This window comes from Aotus nancymaae, unplaced genomic scaffold (genome assembly GCF_030222135.1).
Source record: "Aotus nancymaae isolate 86718 unplaced genomic scaffold, 86718_ANA_hifiasm-v0.15.2.pri h1tg000131l, whole genome shotgun sequence".
Lineage (NCBI taxonomy): Eukaryota > Metazoa > Chordata > Mammalia > Primates > Aotidae > Aotus > Aotus nancymaae.
In genome coordinates, this window is record NW_026988546.1 from 346,875 (window position 1) to 372,724 (window position 25,850).

At 40.0% G+C, this 25,850-nt stretch overlaps 1 protein-coding gene and 1 long non-coding RNA gene across 10 annotated transcripts in view; one reads left to right on the forward strand and one right to left on the reverse strand.

Moving 5' to 3' along the window:
- The window catches only part of LOC135272786 (tubulin-specific chaperone D-like), a 151,220-nt gene that overhangs the window by 50,280 nt on the left and 75,090 nt on the right, over nt 1-25,850 (reverse strand). For 2 of the 9 annotated variants that reach the window (XR_010340744.1, XR_010340749.1), the window contains exons 11-13: nt 1,967-2,029; nt 735-867; nt 159-395 (exon numbers count right to left, since the gene is read on the reverse strand). The exons of 6 other annotated variants lie outside the window; for them this stretch is intronic. Coding sequence is in view for 1 of the 3 variants with exons in the window: in XM_064371437.1 (XP_064227507.1) it covers nt 741-867; nt 1,967-2,029 (190 nt within the window). In the remaining 2 variants the exon portion in view is untranslated. Of the gene's footprint in view, nt 1-158; nt 396-725; nt 868-1,966; nt 2,030-25,850 lie in introns of those variants that run through there. One more of the 9 variants, XM_064371437.1, reaches the window with a different exon arrangement.
- On the forward strand, nt 193-20,171 carry LOC135272789 (uncharacterized). Its single transcript, XR_010340752.1, has 3 exons — nt 193-925; nt 7,230-7,334; nt 19,269-20,171. It is a non-coding gene; the product is annotated as an uncharacterized LOC135272789 (long non-coding RNA).

Below are 25,850 nucleotides of genomic sequence, written 5' to 3' on the forward strand. Positions count from 1 at the left end.
ATCTGTCGCTGGGTTCTGAGGTGTGGTTTCTGTGGGCACAAGGATGTTCCTGGTAAAACTATGGCCAGTGTAGTTTTGTTGTTTCCGTGATCCACTCCCAGCCCACGGATGAGAGAGAACCACTGAGGGACCGTGTTAAGGAACAAAAAGCCTCTTACCGAGTTCACAAGGGGCGTGGTTTCAAAGGCAGGAATTTCCCAGGCCATGCCTCCATCCACGTCTCCAACCTAAAGTTCTTTGCCTGACTTTCCCGCGCGGGCTAGGTAGAAATTCCAGGAGCTTCTTTGTTCAAAAAGCCCGCGAAAAGCTCTGAGAGGAAGGGCCTCGCGGACATAGCAGCCAATCCGGTATCAGAGTCAAATATCAATCACTCCAGCGGAAGTTTGAGAGAACTCCTGTCATTGGACAAGAACATGAATGGGGCGGGAATAACTCCGAGGTTAAAAACTCGCGGCTCCTTACCTCTCTCATAAATCCCTCTCTGCTAAACATTATTCCAACGATAAGCTCAAGAACTGGAAGCATCTTTGAAATGTCCCCACAGCTCTGCTCCCATCCCCCAGTTACATCTTTTGCAAGCACGGGGAGAGAGCTGAGCCCCTGAGCCCCGCCGTGGTTACACTGTGAGTTTTTTAAAGCGTTGATGACTTCGTAACAAACTATGCTTCAACCCTCCTCCACTAGCCCAAGTCTTCAGTAAAACTTTCCAAACCCAAAAAGCTGATATCACTTACAGGATGTCAGCTTTCATTAATGGAGTAAGGGCTCAGAGTCCTGTCCAAATGAATGGAGAGGGAACGGAGTGAGTAGCAGAAACAGGAGGTGAGATTCAAAACAGAGATCCAAGGTTTCAACGGATGCAGGCTCCTGGAGACAACAAAGACTCAGAATGGTCACTGCTTCGTGATTTGAAGGATACATTAGGGTAAGTGTGCCATCCACAGTACACATGCTACAGGCTCAACTGCTCTATTCAATATTAAAACATGGGAGAACCCAAATCGACTGCAGAACTAAGAGATATCCAAGGAGCTTACACTTGGCTTACATGATTTTCTTGTGTTGTTATTGTTGTTGTTGTTAATTCTTTAAGAAATAGCTGGAAAATGTAGGGGAAAGGAGAGCATAGGGATAGATTTGTTAAAGGATACAAATTAAAGCTAGATAGGAGGAATGAGTTCTAGTGCTCTATACCACTGTAAGATGCCTATATAATAACAATGATATATCACATAGGCCAGGCACAGTGGCTCACGTCTGTAATCCCAGCATTGTGGGTGGAGGCTGTGACAGGTGGATCATCTAAGTCAGGAGTTTGAGACCAGCCTGGCCAACATGGTTAAACCCCGTCTTTCCTATAACTACAAAAATTTTAAGAAACTATTTTTTCCGAGAAAAGTAGAATTACAGGGCATGGTGGAATGCACCTGTAATCCCCGCTATTCGGGAGGCTGAGGCAGGAGAATCACTTGAACTCAGAAGGCAGAGGTTGCAGTGAGTCAAGATCACACCACTGCACTCCAGCCTGGGTGACAAGAGCAAACCTCTGTATGAAATAATAATAATAATAAATCATATAGCTTCAAATTCCTACAAGGAGAATATTGAATGTCCCCAACACAAAGAAATGATAAACATTTGACATGACAGATATACTCGTCACCCTGATCTGATCACCATAAATTATATGTATTGAAACATCACTATGTACCCTATGAATATGTGCAATTATCTGTTAATTTAAAAAAAAAAATTAAAAGAAATAAAACATAAAATAAGTAATGAATTAGACTGATTTACAGTTAAAATAAAATGTATAAATTAATATAAATTCATGTGGAAAAGTATGGCTCGAAGCCACTGAATATTTGTCAATGTTGTTGGGGTCACACTGGAACTATCCATGGGGACACCCCTCAGATATCATCAACTGCTCTCCACCTGCCCAAAAGCAAAGCACTTTTACCTTGACCCAGTATCTGCTCCAGGAAACTTATTCCAGAGAAATGATCCAGGAGGTGTGTCCTTCCTATAACAAAGTTTTACATAACAATAAGAGCTGGAAAGAACCTTAATGCTCAACATAAGGAAATGGTGGAATAATTATGTGTACCCCACTAATGAACTTTTATGCAATAAAATCATTAAATATAAAGACCCAACAGTAACTTTTAAAATATTAGGCTTCAATATTAAGTGGGGAAAAAACTATGGCTTTAATTATGTAAAAATATTGCATTATGTATGCCTAAGGATAAGAAAAGGCCACAAAAGTAAGTTAATTAGGGTAATAAAATTTTAGATGACTTTTTAAAAATTTCTCTTGTTTTTGTGCTTTTTTTAATAATAAATAAAAATCAAGAGAAAAAATAAATGGTATTAAAATAATGGTAAGAAATTATTTTTTTCAGGAATAGTAGAAGTTTAATGATCTATAAAGCCAGGTGTTAAGTATGATGGGTATTATTCATCCATTATTCTTCTTTTTAAATTTTTGTTTGAATCTATAAGATGTTTTTTGAAGAAACTATAATCATGAAATATAATAAGGAGTTTTAAAAAGTAAATGTAAAAACATATACTGATTTGCTCTTATGAATGATACAAATTATTACAAATTATCACATGTATGCTGACACTATACATCTATTATGCATCAATGATTGGAAAAAAAAAGCTCAAGAAAACCAGTAAATGTAAAAACAGACAAGCTTCCTTCATCTAACAAATAATTCCTGGTTTTATTCACTAAATAAACATTTATTTGAGGCCATTTATTCACTCAGGCAGTTTGGTGATTCCACGGTTCATGCCAACACCTCATTTCATAATTCAGAAGAAAGAATTTACAGATTATCATTGGAGAATGGGAGAATGCTATGAAAAATAGGTCAGTTTAAAGACATTCACCCAGAGGGGCCTGCCCTCAATATTTCCACTGTAATAACATTAAGATATGTAAACATATTCACATTTTATCCCCTTGGAGTTCTATTCTAACCCAATTGTGCAAGCCAAGAACTGAGAGTTAGCCTTGTGCCTCCTCTCCTCACAGCCCACAGTTCATATCCACAGATATCTGAGGCCACCCATTTCTACTAAATAAGAAAACAACTCCCACTCCTATACCAGGCACTGTTAGAAGCACATTACATGCACAAACTCATTTAATACTTACAAACAATCTCATTCTACAGAGATGAAAAAGTTAAGAAATTGCCTGAATAAGTAAACTAGCAAGTGGCAGAGCTGGGATATGAACCCAGTCAGGCAGCTCCAAATTCTATGCATGGAACCACTTGCGTGGTTTCTGCTCTGTTGCTATTCTAGGCATTGCTATAATGAATAACCTTGCACAAATATCACTTCCCATTTGTGCAGGGACATCTGTGGGATATATCCCAAGAGGTAGTTTCATTACATATTTAATTGCATTTTTCATTGCTTTTCTCTGAACAGACTATAGCTCCTTGTGAGCCGGAAACTCAGTTTTGTTGTTCATCCACTATCTGGCACATAACAGAGGTGCATAAATGCTTTATTCCTTCCTTTACTTATTCACCAAATATTTACTGAATAGCCACCGTGTGCCAGGCACTGTTCTGGGTGCTGGAGAATACATTGGTAAACCAATTGGGGAGAATGTCCAGCTCTCATGAATGTAACATGTAGGATCCAGAGGCAATTGACAAGTAAGAAAATCTGTGGTGTGGTACAAGATGACAAATACTAAAGAAAAATAAGGCAAAGAAAGGTGGAGCACAGGAGTTACCGTTTTAAATGAACAGTTATCAAACAAATAAAACCTTCTGATGAGGATGTTTAGCAGCAAAAGTAATTGTGAAAATTTTTTAAAAGTCAAATGTCCAGTAAGGAGGAGTAGGCAGTCTGGCTACCTCTGTCACTGAACTGTTTTGAGGTTGATATACAGAAAGCAGAAAGAGCAGTGTCTGGGAACCAACTTCCACCAGTAACACTTTTTCATGGGAAAATAGGCTAATTCCCTAAAACAAACTGACATGTCAATGAAATACACTGTTTATAAATGTTAAACTACCTACACAGACACCAGCACACTAACAATTCATGAAGAGTGTCTCACTTCTTTTTTCCTGAACTTAAAAACTGTTATACAAACTTTCAACTGAAATTATTTTGATCCCAAAGATCACATAAAAAATAAAACATCTCCTTTAACATGTATTTTATTTTGAGACAGAGAGATAGAATATTCTGGCTCTGAGGATTTGGCAAAATGTAATTCAATGTCAATTACTGAATCTCTTCAAGCCAAAGCATTTGTCGGCAGAAAAATCCCATAGGATTCACTGTAGACCTTAAAATTAGAAATGATGTAGGTAAATTACTGCAGATTTTCTTCTGATAATGACATTTATAGGTGTTAATGCTTCTGTAGTGGCATCAATAATAATATTAATCATAATAATAAGCAATTGATTTCTATTTGATTTTAAAAACATACAAGATATTTGCTTAAGTACTCACACAAGTTTGATTTGAGCAATTCCAATCTGCTTAGGAAAACCTTGCTGATGTAATTTGAATACAGTTCTAAATAGATGTGAATTACCACTAAAGATGTGACCCTACAGAATAACACTGAGCGGATGCATCATGCCCGGCTCTGCGGAGGCACGTTGTGCAGTCGCGTGCTTTGGAGTTGGTACCTGTAGCATTCTGTTTATGCATTAAATGCAGCTAATGCTTTGTTCCTTAAACCTGAGAAGTCACTGCTCAGTTTTTACAATGAATGCTTAGAACACAAATTACAGTTCAAATTCTACTGGTTTTTTTTCTTTTTTTTTTTTTTTAAGAGTTTTTCTACATTTGCCCTTTTCTGATAAATTCTTCAGCCTTGATTTCATGCCGGTCATTAAAGTGTTCAGCTACTTTGGCCCTTCGGACAGGTTTTGATTTAAAATAATCCAACCTCCCTAAATTCCCTGCAGTGTGAGTGTTTGTACCTGCCAGGAGGCAGAGGCAGGCAAGCAAGAAGAGACCCTGATCTCACTCCAGACCTCACTGGAACTCTATGGAAAACCAAGACAAGGACTCACCGGGTCCCTGAGTCTGCAGAGCCAATTCTTCCACAGCAGAGCTTGGAACTGGTGCCTGGCATGCCCCATGCCTGCTGCTCCCTGCTCTCAGTCAGGAAGCCACCCTGTAAGGATGGTGCTTATATCTGCTGGGCTCAAGTGAAGGCATGTTGCCTATTAGTCAATCCTAACAAAAGTGAGTGATGCAAGAGAGATTACTCGTGACTGAATAAAGCAGGCATCAGATGTCCCCTCTTGTTCTGTGTCTGCTGAGAAATCTTTCACTAGCTGTTCAATGTTTCGGGAGGGTTGAGTTACAGAAAGCTGACTTCAGGGACTTTCCCAGGCATACACACAGAGGGCACCCGCCCTTTCCAAGAACCCACAAAAGTGATCTGTGCGACAAGAAGTAATGTCCACATTTACCATTTACCTCCCTTTTTTCTGTATATTAAGTAGATGGAATTTTCCTTTTTTCTTCTGAAGCATTGGCTATTATACTAATTTGCCAAAATATTACCATTTTGGTGGTCACATGGCAGAGAATTTGACGGGAAGGAGATGGAAGCAGCGTTGGTGTCTGGGGAGTTTGGGGAATGGGTGACTCAAGTTCCACTCTGCTACTGCACCTGTACTTCATACTTCTCTTTCACCCATTTCCTCCAAAGGGAGTGGGATCTACGTTTCAGAGGGTAGCAGGTGCAGAAGTGGCAGGACTCAGCAAGTGGCCTGTGGATTACCTCTGAGTCCTGTTTGATTCCGGCCCACTTGTACTTTTTAAGTGGCATGATGGATTCAGCTGGCCAGCTGGTGGCTCCATCGTCCTGGAAGCCAGGCCCTCTTGAGTTCCTGTTGCCCCTAGTTGTGGTCAGAATGATTTCAGGCAACTCAGTCTTGTGGTCTTCTGTTTCATAAAGCAATTTTCACAAGCTGTGAATGCTCGATAAATGGCTTTTGCATAGGAAACAGGGAACACAGCCTTCAGCAAAGAAATTAACTCAATTATTTGGTAAAGTTATTTTTTAAAGGAGACCTGTTTTATTTTTTGTTACATGACTGGGAGCACTACAGTAAAGGCCATTACTTAGCAGAATGGGGCCCAGTGCCCATAAGTGAATTTGCCTGATCCCCACATGATGTCCTCCCTTGACCTATGACTTCTCAAAGGTCTTTGGGGTTGCCTAAGTATTACTCCTCTGGTTCTCTTTGCAGATAACATCTAGAACACCTTACATTACAGGTATTTGTCATAATTTATTTTAATCTAGTATAAGAAAAAGGCTCCAACCATAAGGTTTTTCTCATCTTATGTTCACAGCAGCCAGTTTCTATGCTGCTGCGCCAGAATTATGCCAAGGGCATAAAAATTATTTCATCCATTGCTTTCATGGAACAATACTGTGTTAGGGTTTTCAGATAAACAGAACCAATGGTGATTGATCGATTGATTGATTGATTATAAGAAATTGGCTCACACGATCATGGAGGCGGGTAAGTCCTAAGATCTGCAATGTGAATTAGCAAGTCAGAGACCCAGGGAAGCCAATGATGTAGTTCCAGTCCAAGTCCAAAGACCTGAGAACAGGAGACTCAATAGTGTAGTTTCCATCCAAAGACTGGCAAACTTGAGACCCAGGACAAGCTGGTATTTCCATAAAGTCTGAAGGCAGAAAAAAAAAAAAAGAAAGCCAATGTCCCGGTATGAAGGACATCAGACAGAAATAATTATCTAACTTAGGGGAAGGTCAGACTTTTTGTTCTATTTAGGTCTTCAACTAATTGGATGAGGCCCACTCACACAATGGAGGACCATCTGCTGAACTCATTCTACCTACTTAAATGTTAATGTCATTTATAAAAACCCTCACAGAAACTCCCAGAATAATGCTATCTTTTGGTCTATGTTTCAGCCAAGAAAACAAGCAAGCAATTAGAGTCCTTCCTAACTCCCTGAGCTGTCACGTTAAATGTAGAATCACTGCTTAGTGAGGCCATATTAGTAAATTTTGCCTGATCCAAGTTTATGTCCCTTCCTTCATTATCCCACACACTTATATCCATTTCCACACATATTCCCCAGTTTTCTGCTTGTATAAATTAGAAAACTCAGATTGTCTATTTGATGTATAGCACACACTTCCTCATGGTTTATACCTTATATCTCCCCTTTAGGTGCTGCTGGGACTTGGATCTAGTTATAGGTCTGAAATGAAAGAGGAATGCTGGGGGTAGGTCCTGAGGAGAAGCAGAAGTGCCTTGCATGGCAACTGCCTCGTGGTAAGACATTAGAGTTTTCTTAGGCAAGGCAGGAGGCAGGGTTAATCCCTTCAGACATGGGGTAAGAGACTGCTTCCACTAGGACTGGGGATTCTGTCTCTACATGGGTGTGAAGACCTCTTCCACTAACAGAGAAAACAGAATTTAGGGGCTAAATGTCTTCAGCTTCATCAGCGTCTTCCCTCATAATCTCTATTTCAACTTTCTGCACCCTATTCCCTTCCAATCAATGCCTTTACTTTAATAGTAGACTCATTGATGATGAACTTTTTCCATATCTGTTGGCTGTATAAATGTCTTCTTTTCAAAAGTGTCTGTTCATATCCTTTGCCCACTTTTTGATGGAGTTGTTTGTTCTTTTCCTGTAAATTTAAGTTCTTCATAGATTCTGCATATTAGCCCTTGGTCAGAAGGATAGATTGCAAAAAAGTTTTCCCATTTTGTTGGTTGCCTGTTCACTCTTACCCTGCAAGACTAGCAGTAAACTTGCATTGTAATTCAGCCAGTTGCAAGATGAGATTCTGGTTTGATTTTCAGCAATCTTAGCCCTGCAGCTACAGGAAATAAGGGTCTCTTTTGAGGAAACACATAGAAACTTTCCGGTCATTTACGCAGCACTTCAGCTGGGAATTTGACCCCTAAGGTCATCCTTTTCTTTTTCCACTTTGTCCAGCAACATAAGAAGCAACTAGTCAACCTCATTTTACTTATGAGTTTGACAAAAAATCTTAGCAAATATCAAATACGGGCTGGGCCTGGTGGCTCACGCCTGTAATCCCGGCAGTTTGGGAGGCCAAGGCGGGTGGATCACGAGGTCAAGAGATCAAGACCATCCTGGTCAACATGGTGAAACCCTGTCTCTACTGAAAATACAAAAAATTAGCTGGGCATGGTGGCACCTGCCTGTAATCCCAGCTACTCAGGAGGCTGAGGCAGGAGAATTGCCTGAACCCAGGAGGCGGAGGTTGCAGTGAGCCGAGATGGCACCATTGCACTCCAGCCTGGGTAACAAGAGTGAAACTCCTTCTCAAAAAAAGAAAATAACAAATACAAGATCATCCAGACCCTTGCTTCTTCTTAAGTATTTTATTAGGAGCATCTAATGTGATATTTTATGCATCTTTATTGCTGCATTATGTCATGGCCCCCATTTTTCTCTTTACTAGAAAGAGATTCAGTAGTCTTTAAATCTAATCAGATTAGAGAATTAATTCCAGAAACCTCAGTACCTATTTAAGTTTATCCTTTAGATTCTCTTCTTCCAGAATTATTCTTTTTTTTTTTTTTTTTTTTTTTTTGAGACGGAGTTTCGCTCGTTACCCAGGCTGGAGTGCAATGGCGCGATCTCGGCTCACCGCAACCTCCGCCTCCTGGGTTCAGGCAATTCTCCTGCCTCAGCCTCCTGAGTAGCTGGGATTACAGGCAGGTGCCACCATGCCCAGCTAATTTTTTGTGTTAGTAGAGACGGGGTTTCACCATGTTGACCAGGATGGTCTCGATCTCTTGACCTCGTGATCCACCCGCCTCGGCCTCCCAAAGTGCTGGGATTACAGTTCCAGAATTATTCTTAATACCAAAATCTGTATTAGGGTTCTCCAGAGAAACAGAATCATATGTATATTTATATATACAAAGAAATTTACTATAAGGAATTGGCACAAGCAGTTATGGAACTGGGCAAGTCCCAAGATCAGCGAGTGAGTCAGCAACTTGGAGATAATGGTGTAGCAAGTTAGAGATAATAGTGTAGCTCTAGTCAGGCTAAAAGCCTGAGAACGAAGAAAGCAAATGGTGCCATCTAAAGGCCAGCATGTTTAGTAACCACAAAGAGTCAACGCTTCAGTTCAAGTCTGAAGGCAGAAAAAAAGTTGAAGTCTCATTTTTTTTTTTAGATTGTCAAAGTTAAGGAATAAAATATTTATTTTATTTTTTTATTATACTTTAAGTTCTGGGGTACATGTGCAGAATGTGCAGATTTGTTACATAGGTATACATGTGCCATGGTGGTTTACTGCATCCATCCCCCCCATCATTCACATTAGGCATTTCTCCTACTGTTATCCCTCCCCTATACTCCCACCCTCTGCTACCCCTCCCCCAGCCCATCCTCCCCACTACAGGCCCCAGTGTGTGATGTTCCCCTCCCTGTGTCCATGTGTTATTGTTCAACACCCACTTATGAGTGAGAACATGCAGTGTTTGATATTCTATTCTTGTGTCAGTTTGCTGAAAATGGTTTCCAGCTTAATCCATGTCCCTGTAAAAGACATGAATTCATCCTTTTTTATGGCTGCATAGTATACCATGGTGTATATGTGCCACATTTTCTTTATCCAGTCTATCATTGATGGGCATTTGGGTTGGTTCCAAGTCTTTGCTATGGTAAACAGTGCCACAATAAACATACTGTGCATGTGTATTTATAATAGAATGATTTATAATCCTTTGGGTGTATACCCAGTTATGGGATCGCTGGGTCAAATGGAATTTCTATTTCTAGATCCTTGAGGAATTGTCACACTGTCCTCCACAATGGTTGAACTAATTTACACTCCCACCAACAGTGCAAAAGTATTCCTATTTCTCCACATCCTCTCCAGCATCTGTTGTCTCCAGATTTCTTAATGATTGCCATTCTAACTGCTGTGAGATGGTATCTCAATGTGGTTTTGATTTGCATTTCTCTAATGACCAATGATGATGAGCTTTTCTTTATATATTTGTTGGCTGCATAAATATCTTCTTTTAAAAAGTGTCTGTTCATATCCTTCACCCACTTTTTGATGGGGTTGTTTTTCTCTTATAAATTTGTTTGTCTTTATAGATTCTGGATATTAGCCCTTTGTAGATGGGTAGATTGCAAAATTTTTTTCCCATTCTGTTGTTTGCTGGTTCACTCTAATTATAGTTTATTTTGCTGTGCAGAAGCTCTTAAGTTTAATTAGATCCCATTCATCTATTTTGGCTTTTGTTGCCATTGCTTTTGGTGTTTTAGTCATGAAGTCCTTGCCTACGCCTATGTCCTGAATGGTGTTGCCTAGGTTTTCTTCTCGGGTTTTTATGGTTTTAGGTCTTATTTTTCAATCTTCAATCCATCTGGAGTTAATTTTTGTATAAGGCGTAAGAAAGGGGTCCAGTTTCAGCTTTCTGCACATGGCTAGCCAGTTTTCCCAACACCATTTATTAAATAGGGAATCCTTTCCTCGTTGCTTGTTTTTGTCAGGTTTGTCAAAATGAGATAGTTGTAGATGTGTGGCATTACTTCTGAGGCCTCTGTTCTGTTGCACTGATCTATATCTCTGTTTTGGTACCAGTACCGTGCTGTTTTGATCACTGTAGCCTTGTAGTACAGTTTGAAGTCAGGTAGTGTGATGCCTCCAGCTTTGTTTTTTGTTTGCTTGTTTGTTTGTTTTTTGCTTAGGATTTTCTTGGCTTAAAGTCTCAACTTAAAGGCCATTGGGCAGGCAGAATTCTCTTACTCAGGGGAGGATCAGCCTTTTTGTTCTATTCAAGCCTTCAACTGATTCGGTGATGCTGACATACATTAGGGAGGGCAGTCTGCTATATTCAGTCTACACATTCAAATGTTAATCTCATCCAAAACACACTAACAGACACACCCAGAATAATATTTGATCATATATTTAGAAATCCCATGGTCCAGTCAAGTTGACTCATAAAATTCACCATCAGAAATACTATGAGTTTAGTATTTACATTTTCTTTAATTCTAGTTTGTGTATTAGTTGTAGGAAAAAGATAGCATTCCTGGTTTGTTTTCTTTTTCTTTCTTGATTTTTTTTTAAATAATGTCCACTTTTATTTTAGATTCAGGAGTTACACATGCAGGGTTGCTATCTGAGTGTACTACATGATGCTGAGATTTGGGGTATGATTTATCTATCAACCAGGCACTGTTCATAGTACACAATAGTTAAGTTTTCCAACCTTTGCCTCTCTCCCCCTCCCCCTCTAGTAGCCCCAGTTTCTACTGTTGCCATCTTTATGCCTATACATACCCAATGTTTAGCTCCCACTTATAAGTGAGAATATGCAGTACTTGGTTTCCTCTTCTTGCACTAATTTGTTTAGGATAATAGCCTTCAGCTCTATCCATGTGTCTGTGAAGGACATGATTTTATTCTTTTTTATGGCTATGTACTATTCCATGGTTTATGTGTACTACATTTTCTTTATCTGGTTCACCGTTGATGGGCATCTTGGTTGACCCCATGTCTTGCTATTGTGAACAGTGCTGCAATGAACATACGAGTGTGTGTCTTTTTGATAGAACAATTTGTTTGCTTTTGGATGGATACCTACTAATAAGATTGCTGGAATGAATGTTATTTCTGTTTTAAGTTATTTGAGAAGTTTTTTTGCTTGTTCAGTTGTTTTAAGTTCCTAATAGATTCTGCATATTAGACCTTTATCAGATGCATAGCTTACAAATATTTTCTCCCATTCTGTTGGTTGCCTGTTTATTCTGTTGATTGTTTCTTTTGCTGTGCAAAATCGTTTTTGTTTAAGTCCCACTTGTCAATTTTTTTTGTCACAGTCTCTTTTGAGGACTTAGTCATAAATTGTTTCTGAAGGCCAATGTCCAGAATTGTGTTTTCTAGGTTTTCTTCTAGGATTCTTATAGTTTGAGGTCTTACATTTAAATCTTTAATCTATCTTGAGTTAGTCTTTGTATATGTTGAAATGTGGGGATCCAGTTATTTTCTTCTGTGTATGGCTAGTCAGGTATTGCAGGTGTGTTCCAGCATAATTTATTGAATAGGGAGATCTTTCCTCATTGCTTATTTTTGTTGACTTTGTCACAGATCAGACAGCTGTAGCTGTGCAGCTTTATTTCTGGGTTCTCTATTTTGTTCCATTGGTCTATATGTCTGTTTTTGTACCAGTACCATGCTGTTTGGTTAGTATAGACATGCTGTATCATGTAAAGTGGGCGATTTGATGCCTCCAGCTTTGTTTTGCTTAGGATTGCTTAGTCTATTCAGGCTCTTCTTTGATTCCATATTAATTTTATAATAGTTTTTTTTTTTCTAATTCAGTAAAAAATGACATTAGTAGTTTGATAGGCATAGCATTGAATCTACAGATTGCTTTGGGCAGTATAGCCATTTTAACAATATTGACTCTTCTAATCCATAAGCATAGAATATTTTTTCATTTGTTTGTGTCATCTATAATTTCTTTTTACAGTGTTTTGTAGTTCTTCTTGTAGAGATCTTTCACCTCTTAAGTTGGGAGTATTTCTAGGTATTTTGGGTTTTGTGGCTATCGTAAATGAGATTGCAAACTTGATTTGGATCTTAGCTTGAATGTTATTTGTCTATGGAAATGCTACTGATTTTTTTTTTTTTAATTTTTATTTTTGAGACGGAGGTTCGCTCTTGTTACCCAGGCTGGAGTGCAATGGCGCGATCTCGGCTCACCGCATCCTCCGCCTCCTGGATTCAGGCAATTCTCCTGCCTCAGCCTCCTGAGTAGCTGGTATTAAAGGCACGCGCCACCATGCCCAGCTAATTTTTTGTATTTTTAGAACAGATGGGCTTTCACCATGTTGACCAGGATGGTCTCGATCTCTTGACCTCGTGATCCACCCGCCTCGGCCTCCCAAAGTGCTCGGATTACAGGCGTGAGCCACCGCGCCCAGCCCCGCTACTGATTTTTTTACATAGATTTTGTATCCTGAAACTTAATTGAAGCTATCAGTACAAGTAGCCTTTGGAGTTTTCTAGGTATAGAATCATAGAAATCATCAGCAAAGAGAGAAAATTTGGTTTCTTTTTTTCCTATTTGGATGCTTTTTATTTCATTCTCTTTACTAATTGCTCTGGCTAGGACTTCCAGTAATATGGTGAATAGGTTTACTGAGAGCGGGCATCCTTGTCTTATTCCACTTTTTAAGAGGAATGCTTCCAGTTTTTGCTCATCCAGTATGTTGGCTGTGGGTTTGTAGTAGACGGCTCTTATTATTTTGAGATATGTTTATTTGATGCCTAGTTTTTTAAAGAGTTTTTATCATGAAGGGATGTTGAGTTGCATCAGAAGTTTTTTCCATATATTTTGAAATAATCATATATATATATATATATATAGAGAGAGAGAGAGAGAGAGAGAGAGAGAGAGTCTATTTATGTGGTGAATTGCATTTATTGAATTACGTATGTTGAATCAATCTTGCATCCCAGGAATAATGCCTACTTGATTGTGGTGAATTAACTTTTTCCTGTCCTGTTGGATTTGGTTTGCTATTATTTTGTTGAGGATTTTTGCATTTATACCCATCAAGAATATTGACCTGTACTTTAGTTTTTTCATTGTGTCTTTTCCAGATTTTGGTATCAGAATGATGCTGACTTTGCAGAATTAGTTAAGGAAGAGTCCTTCCTCTGTGATTTTTTGGAATATTCAGCAGAATTGCTATCAGCTCTTCTTTGTAGGTCTGACAGAATTCAGCTGTGAATCTATCTGGTCCAGGGTTTGTTTTTTTGTTTGTTTTTTTTTGTTGTTGGTTTGTTTTGTTTTTGTTTTTGTTTTTTTTTTGTTGTTTGTTTGTTTTGATTAGTAGTTTTTTTTAATTACTAATTCAATTTTGGAATTCATTCTTGCTGTTGATCTGTTTAGGGTTTCAATTTTCTTCCTGATTCAATCTTGAGAGGTTATGTGTCCCCAGGAGTTTATCCATTTTTCCTAGAATTTTTAGTTTGTGTGCATAGACATGTTCATAATATTCTCTGAGGGACTTCTGTATCTCTGTGGGATTGGTGGCAGTGTCATTTCTGATTCTGCTTATTTGGATCTCTCTTTTTTCCTTGGTTAATCTAGCTAGCAGTCTATCAACCTTGTTTATCCTTTCAAATTATCAACTTTTTATTTCATTGTTCAGTGGATTTTAGGGTCTCAGTTTCAATAGGTTTTGCTCGGATTTCAGTTATTTATTTTCTTCTGCTAACTTTGAAGTTTGCTTTCATTTTTCTAGTTTCTCTAGGAACTATGTTTCTCTAGTTTTTCTAGGAAGAATGTTCAGTTGTTAATTTGAGATCTTTCTAACTTTGATGCAGGCATTTAGCACTATAAACTTTCCTCTTAACACTGCTTTTGCTACATCCCAGGGAATTTGGTATGCTATCTCTCTGTTTTCATTTATTTCAAAGATACTTTTAATTTCTGTTTTAATTTCATTGTTTACCAGAAGTCATTCAGAAACAAGTTGTTTAATTTCAATGTAATTGTGTGGTTTAGAGCAAGAGTCCCCAACTCCCCTCGACTCCAGGTCACACAGCAGGAGGTGAGCAGCAGGCAAGCAAGCAATACTACCTGAGCTCTGCCTCCTGTCAAATCAGCAGCAGCATTAGTCTCATGGGAGTGTAAACCTAATTGTGAACTGCACATGCGAGTGATCTAGATTGCATGCTCCTTATGAGAATCTAATGCCTGATGATCTGAGGTTAGACAGCTTCATTCCAAAAACATCCCCCCTTCCACCAGTCTGTGAAAAAGTTGTCTGACACAAAACCAGTCCCTGGTGCCAAAAATATTAGGTACCACTGGCTTAGAGAGATTTTCTTGATATTGATTTCTACTTTTATTCCACTATAGTTAAGGAATATACTTGGTTTGATTTCCACTTTTAAAAATTTATTGATATTTGCTTTATGGCCTAGTCTGTGATCAATCTTAGGGTAAGTTCCATGTGCAGATGAGAAGAATGTATATTCTCTAGCTGTTGGTCCTGTATTCTATAGATGTCCATTAGGTTCAACTGGCTGAGCATTGAGTTTAGGTCCAGAATTTCCTTGTTAGTTTTCTCCCTCAATGATCTAATGTTGTCAGTGGGGTGCTGATGTTTGCAACTATTGTAGTTTAGTTGTCTGAGGTTTTTGTAGGTCTAGAAGTACTTGTTTTGTGAATCTGGGTACTCCAGTGTTGAGTGTATATGTATCTAGGATAGGTAAGTCTTTTTTTATTATTTATTTTTTATTTTTATTTTTATTTTATTATTATTTTTTTGAGACGGAGTTTCGCTCTTGTTACCCAGGCTGCAGTGCAATGGCGCAATCTCAGCTCACCGCAACCTCCACCTCCTGGGTTCAGGCAATTCTCCCGCCTCAGCCTCCTGAGTAGCTGGGATTACAGGCATGCACCACCATGCCCAGCTAATTTTTTGTATTTTTAGTAGAGACAGGGTTTCACCATGTTGACCAGGATGGTCTTGATCTCTTGACCTCGTGATCCACCCGTCTTGGCCTCCAAAGTGCTCAGATTACAGGTGTGAGCCACCACACCCGGCCGATAGGTAAGTCTTAACGTGAAATTCAACCCTTTATCATAATGTAAGGCCCTTCATTGTCCTTTTTTACTGTTGTTGGTTTAAAGTCTGTTTTATCTGATATAAGAATAGCAACCCCTACTATTTCTTGTTTTCTGTTTGTGTGATAGACCTTTCTCCAACCCTTTACTTGAAACCTATGTGTGTCATTACATATGAGATGAGTCTCTTAAAGGTGGCAGATGGTTGGGTCTTGTTTTTTTTATCTAAGTTGCCACTCTGTGCCTTTTAAGTGGGGTGTTAGACTATTTGCATTCAAAGTTAATATTGACATGTGAGGTTTTGATCCTATTGTAAAGTTGATCACTGGTTGCTTTGTGGTCTTGACTGTAGTTGCTTTATAGGGTCTGTGGGCTATGTACTTAAGTGTGTTTCTGTGGTATTAGGTATCATTATTTGAGTTCTGTGTTTGGAACTCCCTTAAGGACCTCAGGTAAGGCTGGTCTAATGGTAATAAATTTCCTTAGCAATTGCTTGTCTGGAAAAGATTTTATTTCTCCTTCACTTATTAAGCTTACTTTGACAGTGTGGTGTTATGATATACATTGGTTTTTGTCCACAATTCCTGGATCATAACTCCAATAGCCCTTGTTACAATCTTTTCTTATAATGCTGGTGTGTTAAGCCTCAAGGATAGACCTCTTACCTTCTCCTGCCCTCCTTTTACTCTAATGTTTCCCTGCCTTTCTGATTGTGGGTCTCAAGATCCTCCCATGAGAAGGTCCCACTCTATGCCCTGGGGGAATGAATGCTGATGTCATGAAGCTGCCATAAAAACCCAAGAGGATAAGGTTCCGTAAACTTCTGAACAGTTGAACAGTGGAGGTTCCTGGAGGGTGGCACTCAGGGAGGGCATGAAAGCTCCATGCCCCTTCCCCCATACCTTGCCCTGTGTCTCTTAATCTGTATCCTTTGAAATATTCTTTATAAGAAAGTGTAAACATAAGATTTCCCTGGATTCTGTGAGCCACTCCAACAAATTAATCCAAGCCAAAGAAAGGGTTATTTAACGGAAGCCCAACTTAAAGCTGGTCAGTCAGAATTTCCAGATGCCTGGACTTGCAACTGGTGTATATAGAGGGGCAGTCTTGAGGACTAAGCCCTCAACCTGTGGAATCTGACACTATCTCTGAGTAGACAGTGTCAGAACTAAATTAAAAGACACTTAGCTGGTATCTGCTCTTTGGAGTTTAGGGGGAAAAAAAACACATTTGGTCACAAAAGTCTTCTGTGTTGATCATTGTTGTGGTGTGAGAGTGGAATTTGCTGGAATGGCCCTGACTCATGGAAGCATGTGGTTTGGAAACAGAAAGGACAAAAGGGTGAGGGGTGAGGAATATTTGATTCCTGGGTAGCCAGGTGGTCACCAATGTTATAAAGCCACAGCTATGTTGAGATCGATTACTAAAGGTGAAAGTTACCAGTGGAATTTCAAGATGGAGCCTACTTCCCAGGAATTGGTTCATTGGATACTTAAGGAAATGCAGACTAATAAGGAAAAAGCAAAATATTCAATCTTTTGGTTGCTGTTATGTATAATGCCAAAATGAAAGTAAAAGAGAGTGCTGGGTCAGAACTCGAAGCTGCATCAAGCTCAGATGTGGGTCCATCTAAGCTCAGGCTTCTAGCCTCAAAGTCAATGACAAAGAAAAAATTACTCAGGGACAACAGAGAGTACTTCTAAGACCTGTGGCTACCAAGAAAATATGAATACCAACATGAAGGAAGGGCAAACCAACTAATTATTGAAACCAAATGGTAAAGTGTGAAGGAATCGTCCTATTTTGTACATCAGTATTATCATTTTCCTGAGACACCTTTACTAAAATGAATTACAAGAGTGACTAATTTAGAGGCAGTATCTTTGGTTTTAAATGTTACAGAGTAGAAGAGCATATTTGGATTGATGAGGGACCCACATCTCAACATTGAACAACTGCAGACAGGCTTATGTGATCCAGACACATAGGAGGTTATTCCCAAGGGAGCAGCCAGACAGCCTGGCAGACTAGATAAAAGCCACTGTAAGCTCTGTTAACCCCAAGAAGGGGGATGCAGAATTTCTCCACAGACACAGCTCTCCCTGAGAAGGACAGCTTTTCTGCTACTCTTATATTTTCAGCCCTTCAGAATAGTTGTCTCCAAATTTGTCCAAAAAAATAAATATTTTGGGGTGAAATATTTTGGTTTCCTTCACAAGCAAAAGGGATCTAAGCCATAAGGCAGAGACAGCCAATGTCCCTTAGGATGGCACTCCCCTCACACAGTGCAGAGCCCCGCTGTCCAGGGGGATGCTCGGCAAGGGACTTCCCAGTCCCCTTGCACCTGGCCAAGTGGTTCACTCTTGTCACTGAAGGTGAGAGTGTCATTATCACTTCCAAGTCCAGACCCTCGCTGTCAGGTAATGTTCTCTTTCCAGTAGAGGCCCTAGGGGATGGCAGAACAAGATGGAAGCAGCCTGGGCCCTGGAATCCCACATGTGGCAAAGCCCCCCAAGCAAAGAGTGTGTGATGGGCTCATTGGTGAGCAGAAACAAGCAGCCCTGAGCTGAGCCAGTGGTGTGTGGTGTTAGTGAGTTAAAGCGGCCGGTGTGGCAGAGTTCTCTAGAAATACTCTTCCTAGCCTCCTCTCCTCCACCCTCCATCCTTCCCCCTGCCCTTCCTTCCCGTCAGGAGTCCAGCCTGCATAAGTGACCCTGAGTTTCAGCAGTTCCACATCCTGTCCTTACTCCTCCAGCCTGGAGGCCCTGTTGACCATTTGTTGCCCTAACTGCCTATTCCTGAGTCGCTTCACATTGCCTGCCTGGCTTCTCACTCTTCCATCACCTACACAAGTTACTCTACATTAAAATTTATCTCTTTATAATATGCAACATTCATTTGTATTTTTCTTGTTGATCCTGGTTGATATATAGTCCACCAAAGGGTTTGTAAAAACCAGCTTCTAGGGTAATGGCTGTGTCATGATCTGAGACCAGCCTGCCATGTTCATCAGGAAGGAGCATCTCCACCTCTCTCTCTCTCTCTCTCTCTCTCATTCTTCCTGTCTCTCTCCCATCTCACTAAGATGCCTCAATGATACAAGTGGCTGAAAGAGAACAAAATTTGTCCATGAGGAATCCTGGGAACCTTGCTTGCTGTCCTTTCCCTTCTCTGTAAATAATCATCTCAAATATCCCTCTCTCCTTTAACACAGCTCAGAGGCAGGAAGGTGGGCAGGAAGAAGGCTATCACAACTGTCCAAGGAGAAGGGAATAAGGGCCTTTGGCAGGGGCCAAGACATAAAAAAAGTACAAAGGAAAGAATTATGACATCTTTCAAAGGAGAGGAGGAGAAGTCAAGGCTAGTGAAAAGGTAGAGGTGGGAGGTTTGGGGGACTGAAAGTAGCTGGGGTCCCAAGGGAAGTCAGGTTCTGGCACTGGTATCATCCAGGTGGGAGTTCCAGGTCCAACCTGTAGTTAATGACCAGCATGACCTTGGCCATCCACAGCCTTATTATTTCAATCAGTACAACATGAAGGGAACACTGTGGATGAAATGAGATTAAACACCTAATGCAACCCTCATTCTCCTAATGCTGCCTGCTCCCAGATTCTTCCATCCCAAGATTGACTCACTTCTTGCCATCTTCCCCGATGTCAGCCACCTGCCTTAACAACCACCTTTTCCACAACTCTCTACTCAGTGGATGATGTGCAAAGAGGAAAGCATTAAAAGTCCAAATGCAGCCATGACAATCAGAGGAGAGAGCCATGAAAGCAAGGTCATCAGTCTCTCTTCTACTATAATGCACGAAAGTGAATGTTTGCTTGTTCAACAGCGATTAGGAAGTGAGACATTTACTATGAAACCTGTATCACAAGAAGAGTCCAAGAAGGAAAAGAGGGTGTTATGGACTGAATTGCCTTCCCTCAAAATTTAATGTTGAAGCCCTAACCCCCAATGTGACTATATTTGCAGATGGAGCCTTTAGGGAGGTCAGTAAAGTTAAATGAAGTCATAAAGGTTAGTCTCACCTAATTTTATAAGACTGATGTCCTTACAGGAAGAGACGAGACAGCAGGAGTGAACACACACACAGGAAAGGCTATGTGAGGACATAGCTAGAAGGTGGCCGGCTACAAACCAGGAGGAGAAGCCTCACCAGAAACCAACCCTGATGGCACCTTGAGTTTGGGCTTCTGGCCTCCCGAACTGTGAGAAAATAGCTTTGTCTTGTTTAAACTGCCCACTCTGCAGTATTCCTAGCGAACTGACATGAAGGGGTTAAAAAGGGGACCTGCGCTGGGCGAGGTGGCTCACGCCTATAATCCCAGCACTTTGGGAGGCCGAGGCGGGTGGATCACGAGGTCAAGAGATTGAGACCATCCTGGTCAACAAGGTGAAACCCCGTCTCTACTAAAAATACAAAAATTAGCTGGGCATGGTGGCGCCTGCCTGTAATCCCAGCTACTCAGGAGGCTGAGGCAGGAGAATTGTCTGAACCCAGGAGGCGGAGGATGCGGTGAGCCGAGATCGTGCCATTGCACTCCAGCCTGGGTAACAAGAGCGAAACTCCGTCTCAAAAAATAAATAAAAAATAAAATAAAAAGGGGACCTGCAACCTAAACTTGCATTTGGGTTCCTGAAGATGAATCTTGCTAAGGAATTTAAGGTTGATGCTCACACCTTACCTAGATCAGGGAATTCCTTTGACCCTGAAGATCCCTGAGGAAATCATGGAGTTAGCAGAAAAGTCTTTATATAAGAGGGTCCAGAGGATAAAATTTTTGGAGATCTTGTATAAAGCTGAATCTCCCTCTGAGGAGAACTGGTCCCTCTATATTCATTACGGAATCACGAATTATCTGTGCAGGACAGACTGCGTGCCTCACGCATCAGTCATTGCAAATCAGAATTCCATGCCTACTGGTACTTTGTCATAAGACATCTCATATTAGTTTATAAAAATAACATTTGGCTTTATGACTAATAACAAAACTTGCTCCCAGTCTCTGCTCTTTTTTGCTCCTCCACCACCCCTGATCTTTTCACCCCAAAGCCAGTCTACTTGATATTTTAAATGGAGGTCTGACTCCTCAGAGAAGTGGATGGGTTAAGAGAACGTGAAGCCTGGCACAGACCAGGGAGGGAAGAAAGAAAGGAGGGTCTACTAAGAAAGGAATGAAGAACAAAGGCCCCGCAGGCCAAAACACCATCTTACCTCTTTCCCAGTTACACTTAAGTCTAGTGCTGCTTGGATGGAATAAGTTTCAAGCATAAATTGAGTTGGTCGGAGCTGAATAGTTCCCAAAGAGCCTAGCAAACTGTCAGATGAGTACACAATGGACTTGAATGCATGAGATGATCAAGAACACACTTGACTGATTCTTTTGAAAGGTTATGGTAATGTGGCTTCAAAGTTATAAGTAAAGTATTCAGCATTTTCAGGTAACATTTCCTCTTTGTCTCTGTCAAAAAGCTTTATTAAAATTAGTGGCAATAAGCTGTTTAAAGTTCCATAAAGAACTTTCATGACCCAAATATTTGATTGTAATTTATAAATCTTGAAAATAATTGCCTCAAAGGTAATTTAAATAACTTACTTTTTCCTGACACCGAAATTCTCTCTTGCTAATTTCTGTAATTTCTTATTAATCTGAATTAGTTTCCCTTCTTAACATTAATAAAAAACATAATTTCAATTTCTGTCTAAAGAATGTTCAAAAGGTAATAAATTGATAGGGACAAGTGGTTTTCAACTTTTAATGCTATTTAGTGTCTACTAAGCAAAGAAAATTTAAAAGAAATCCTCAAACATCTACTAACAATTACATTTCTCCATTGAAAGAAAAGTTGCCCAGATTTTAAGGGCATTGGGTAGAATTCTCCTTTTCATCTCTTTGATACAATCTGAGATTTAAATCATGCTCCTTGCATCTTCCATTTGAGTAAAATTATATTTCTCCATGTGAAAATATGAAATGCAAAATCTGTTTACTCTGGTATCAGAGCCTGTAGGTCTAATTTGAAAACATAGAATGGCACAATCAAAATTCATTTAGCAATAGGACTTAAGGATTACCATTCCTTCAGTATAAAAATAAGGGAAGAGAATTTGCCCTAAAGGAGTCATTGCCAGGCTAGGGCAGTGAGGAGCTGATGCCTCCTAAATCAACATTCCAGAATCCTGAGGACCTCAGGGAGAAAACATTCATATCTAAAGAGAAGGAACAATTTTACTGAGGCCCCTAACAATTATATTTGTACAATATCTTGGAATTTCCAAAATATGTTTAAATGCATCCTCTGTTATGCTCATCAAACCAATAAAATAGGTAGGTATTACAGGTTTTATTTTACAGATGCAAAAACTAAGGCTTGATATTTCACTGAATAAACAGAGGCAGTTAGAATAAAACTTTCAAAGAATCCCTCCACCAAATGGACTGGCTTGCCTCATCTTTACTCAGATCATCTGCCTACCCTCCTGACACAACGGATCGACCCACATCGTGCCTACCAAAAGACAGCGTCCTCCTGCTGCACTGGCTGCATCTCGTGCCCTTTGCAGGATTATCTGCTTTCTGCCCTTTAGTGAACATGCAACATGCTAAGATCGCTACCATGCAATAAAAATCAATTCTTCCAAGTACTGCTCTGTATCTTTGCTTATTAACATCAGAATTCTTCAAAATTTTTGTCAGTCTTCTGTCATTGCTTCTCAGCCTTTGGCTAAGATCAAGTGTATATTCTTTCTGTCCACAACTCTTCATTCCACCCACCTTAAATCCACAGCAGTCAGGCTCTGTTCTCACCACTCCATTGACTTTTCTTCTGTGACCTCCATGCTCCACATTTCCACATCTAAGAGCCAGACCAAAGCAAACCCCTTCCTGCCCGACCCCAGCAGTGGTGTTTGGCACAGTACTTCATTCCTTCCTCACCACTTTGTCTTGCCTCCTCTCCACCTTTCAGGCCCAACCTTCTCAGTCTCTGTTATCATTTCTTCCTCATCTTTCCATCCTCTGAACTTCAGTGTCCTGGACTCTGTTTTTGCCAGTTTCTCATCTCACCCACACCTCAGCCAAGCTCATGGCTTAAATACCATTTATACATTCACTGCTTCCAAATTTGTACACAGGTCTGATCCTTCCCCTCACTGACATTCACAGTGTTGGATGGTCCTGAGCAATCTTCCACATCACCTCACCTCACTGCTGAACTCTACTGAAATGCACACATTTGAATTTGGGCTCTTGTCCCCAGGGCTACAGGCCCTTTGTTGCTATGACCTCTCATCCTGACCATGAGACATCTCTCCCCTTTTTCTCAGAGATACAGAGAACCTTCAGCTGTTCTCTGACATCCCTAGTACTGTAACTCAGTGAGACTATCTCTGCCTCAATGACTCCCTGTCATCTCTACTCTACCACTCTTATGCCATGATAGCACAGATTCCCTGAAAGATTTTCATCACCCAGGGCTTCAGATGGAAGTGGATCACTAGCCTCTACTCAGATCCCAATTGCTATTTGGGGCTGTGTTGTCCCAGCCTCACCTTGGAGTTAACATGGTAGAGGAGAAGAGATGGGTACAGGGTCCCCTGTTAAAACTATTTCCATTCAGTTTTTCCTAATAATCTCATCCATATGTATTTTAGACAAATTTTTCTAGACTCCTAGTGAGTAATTTTTTAAAAATCTGATAACTATTATACTTTTTTTTTTTTTTTTTTTAAATAAAGATGGGGTTTCACCATGATGGCCAGGCTGGTCTTGAACTCCTGACCTCAGGTGATCCACCCACCTCGGCCTCCCAAAGTGCTAGGATTACAGGCATGAGCCACAGAGCCCAGCCATTAACTTATTCTCAATTATTCTGCCTTATATCTGGACCATGACCTTTATACTTCAAAACCAAGATTTAAGGTTCTGGTTCCAGTTAGGATGAATTAACCCCATCCCACCCTATCTCCCACTTACTGCAACTAACATCCCTTAAAATAGTATAGAGAAAAGGTTATTGAAGAATGCTGAGAAGTAAATAGAAGCAGAGAGACTAGACAGAGAAATCAAACTCAGAAAATAACCCAGATGGCAGTAAATTGTTTTCGTTTTTTCTTAAAATTTGGTTCCTCTCATATTGCCTTACATAGAATTTGGGACAACCAAAATCCTGAACTTGTGAACAGACACATATGGGAAAGGCTCCAAGGGGGAGAAAAAAATAAAAACACATACTCTTACCCTAGACAGAGAACCTACAAGAGTCCCTATACTATGGAACTCTGTTGAGTCTCCCAACCCTAGTTCTGGTGAACCCCCGTAACAAATCTGGACTCCTGAAGTGGTGACAGTGGTGATAGCAGCCCCACAGCCTCAATTTCTTGCTGCTTTGCCCTGAAGTGGACACTGTTATAGGAAGTGTGCAGCAGCACAGAAACAAAGTACCAGCTTCCTAACTAGGACACCAGGAAAGTGTGACCCTAAGAATTGCTGTGTGTGAGGAACACCACAGAGTAGAGGGAGCTAAAGAAGAGAGCCTTTAGATCGATATATGAAGCCCTGGGATCATCCCTGAACTATGCATGCATAGAATAGACAAGAATCAACATAGCAAAGATTTTGAGAACTGAACTACAACATTGAACACTCCCCAGACTGGCCCCTAGGTGGCACAGATATGAAGCAGACAGAACAGCACTGCAACAGCTTTGAAATTAAATACGTTGAATGCACATCCTACATAAAATGGGTCAAGACTTGCAGAGCAAACCCAACTAAGTTAACTTCCTGATAAAACAAAGCAAAATGGGCTGGGCACCATGGCTGACGCCTGTAATTTCAGCACTTTGGGAGGCCAAGGTGGGTGGATTGCTTGAGCTCAGGAGTTCAAGACCAACGTGTGGAACATGGTAAAACCCTGTCTCTACAAAAAAAATTCCAAAAAAATAGCAAGGCATGGTGGCACACACCTGAAGTCCAAGCCACTTGGGGGCCACTGAGGTGGATCAACTGAGCCCCAGGAGCCAAGGCTGCAGTGAGCAGAGATGGCACCACTGCACTTTAGCCTGGGTTACAGAGTGAGACCCTGTCTCACAAAAATAAAAGTAAAAATTTCCCCCAGATTTTATAAGGATCCAAAATCTTGTAACATAATATTCAAAATATCCGAGAGAATCCACAATTATCCAACATACATAAGAGCCAGAAAAACCTTTTTAAAACTCTCAGTGGAAAATGCAATCAACAGATGGGAATCACAAGATAATGTGAAATTATTAGAAAAACACTTTAAAGCAATTATTATAACCATGCTCCATTAGGTGACAGCAAAGACTTGAAAAAATTACACTAATTCTTGGCAAAGAATTAGTGGCTATAAAAAAAGAACCAAATGGAAAATTATAGAAATGAAATCTAAAATAACAGAAATAAAAAAATCCCTGGAGAGGCTCAATAACTGAATGTATATCAAAATTGAAAAATCAGGAAACTAGAAGATAGAGCAATAAAAGTAATCTAATATGAACAACAAAGGGGAAAAGTGGATTAAAAAATAAAGCATAACCTCAGGAATGTATGAAACAATACCAAAGACTCTAACATTCTGATCAATGATGAGCCTGAACAAGAGGAGAAAGATATTAGCACAGAAAAAATATATATAGAATACAGTGATGCAACACAAAATGAATAATTCATGAAAGATAAAAATTATAATTTTAATTTATCAAAAGTAAAACATGAAGAGATATACCAGTGAAGAAGATATACAATAGCAAATAAGACCATGAAAAGATGTTCAGCATCACTAGCCATCAAGGAAATACAAATTAAAACCAAGCTGGGATATCATTACACATGTCTTAAAACAACTAAAATAAAAATTAGTGTAAACACCAAATGGAAGCAAGCATGCAGTTAAATTACATTTCTCATACATTGCTGGTGAGATGGCTAAATGGTATGCCCACTCCAGAAATAGTTCAATTTAAAAATTGAACATACAGGCCAGGCATGGTGGCTCACGCCTGGAATCCCAGCACTTTGGGAGGCCAAGATGAGTGGATCACTTGAGGTCAGGAGTTCAAGACCACCCTGGCCAACATGGTGAAACCCTGTTTCTACTAAAAATATAAAAATTAGCTGGGTGTGGTAGCACATGCCTATAATCCCAGATACTTGGGAG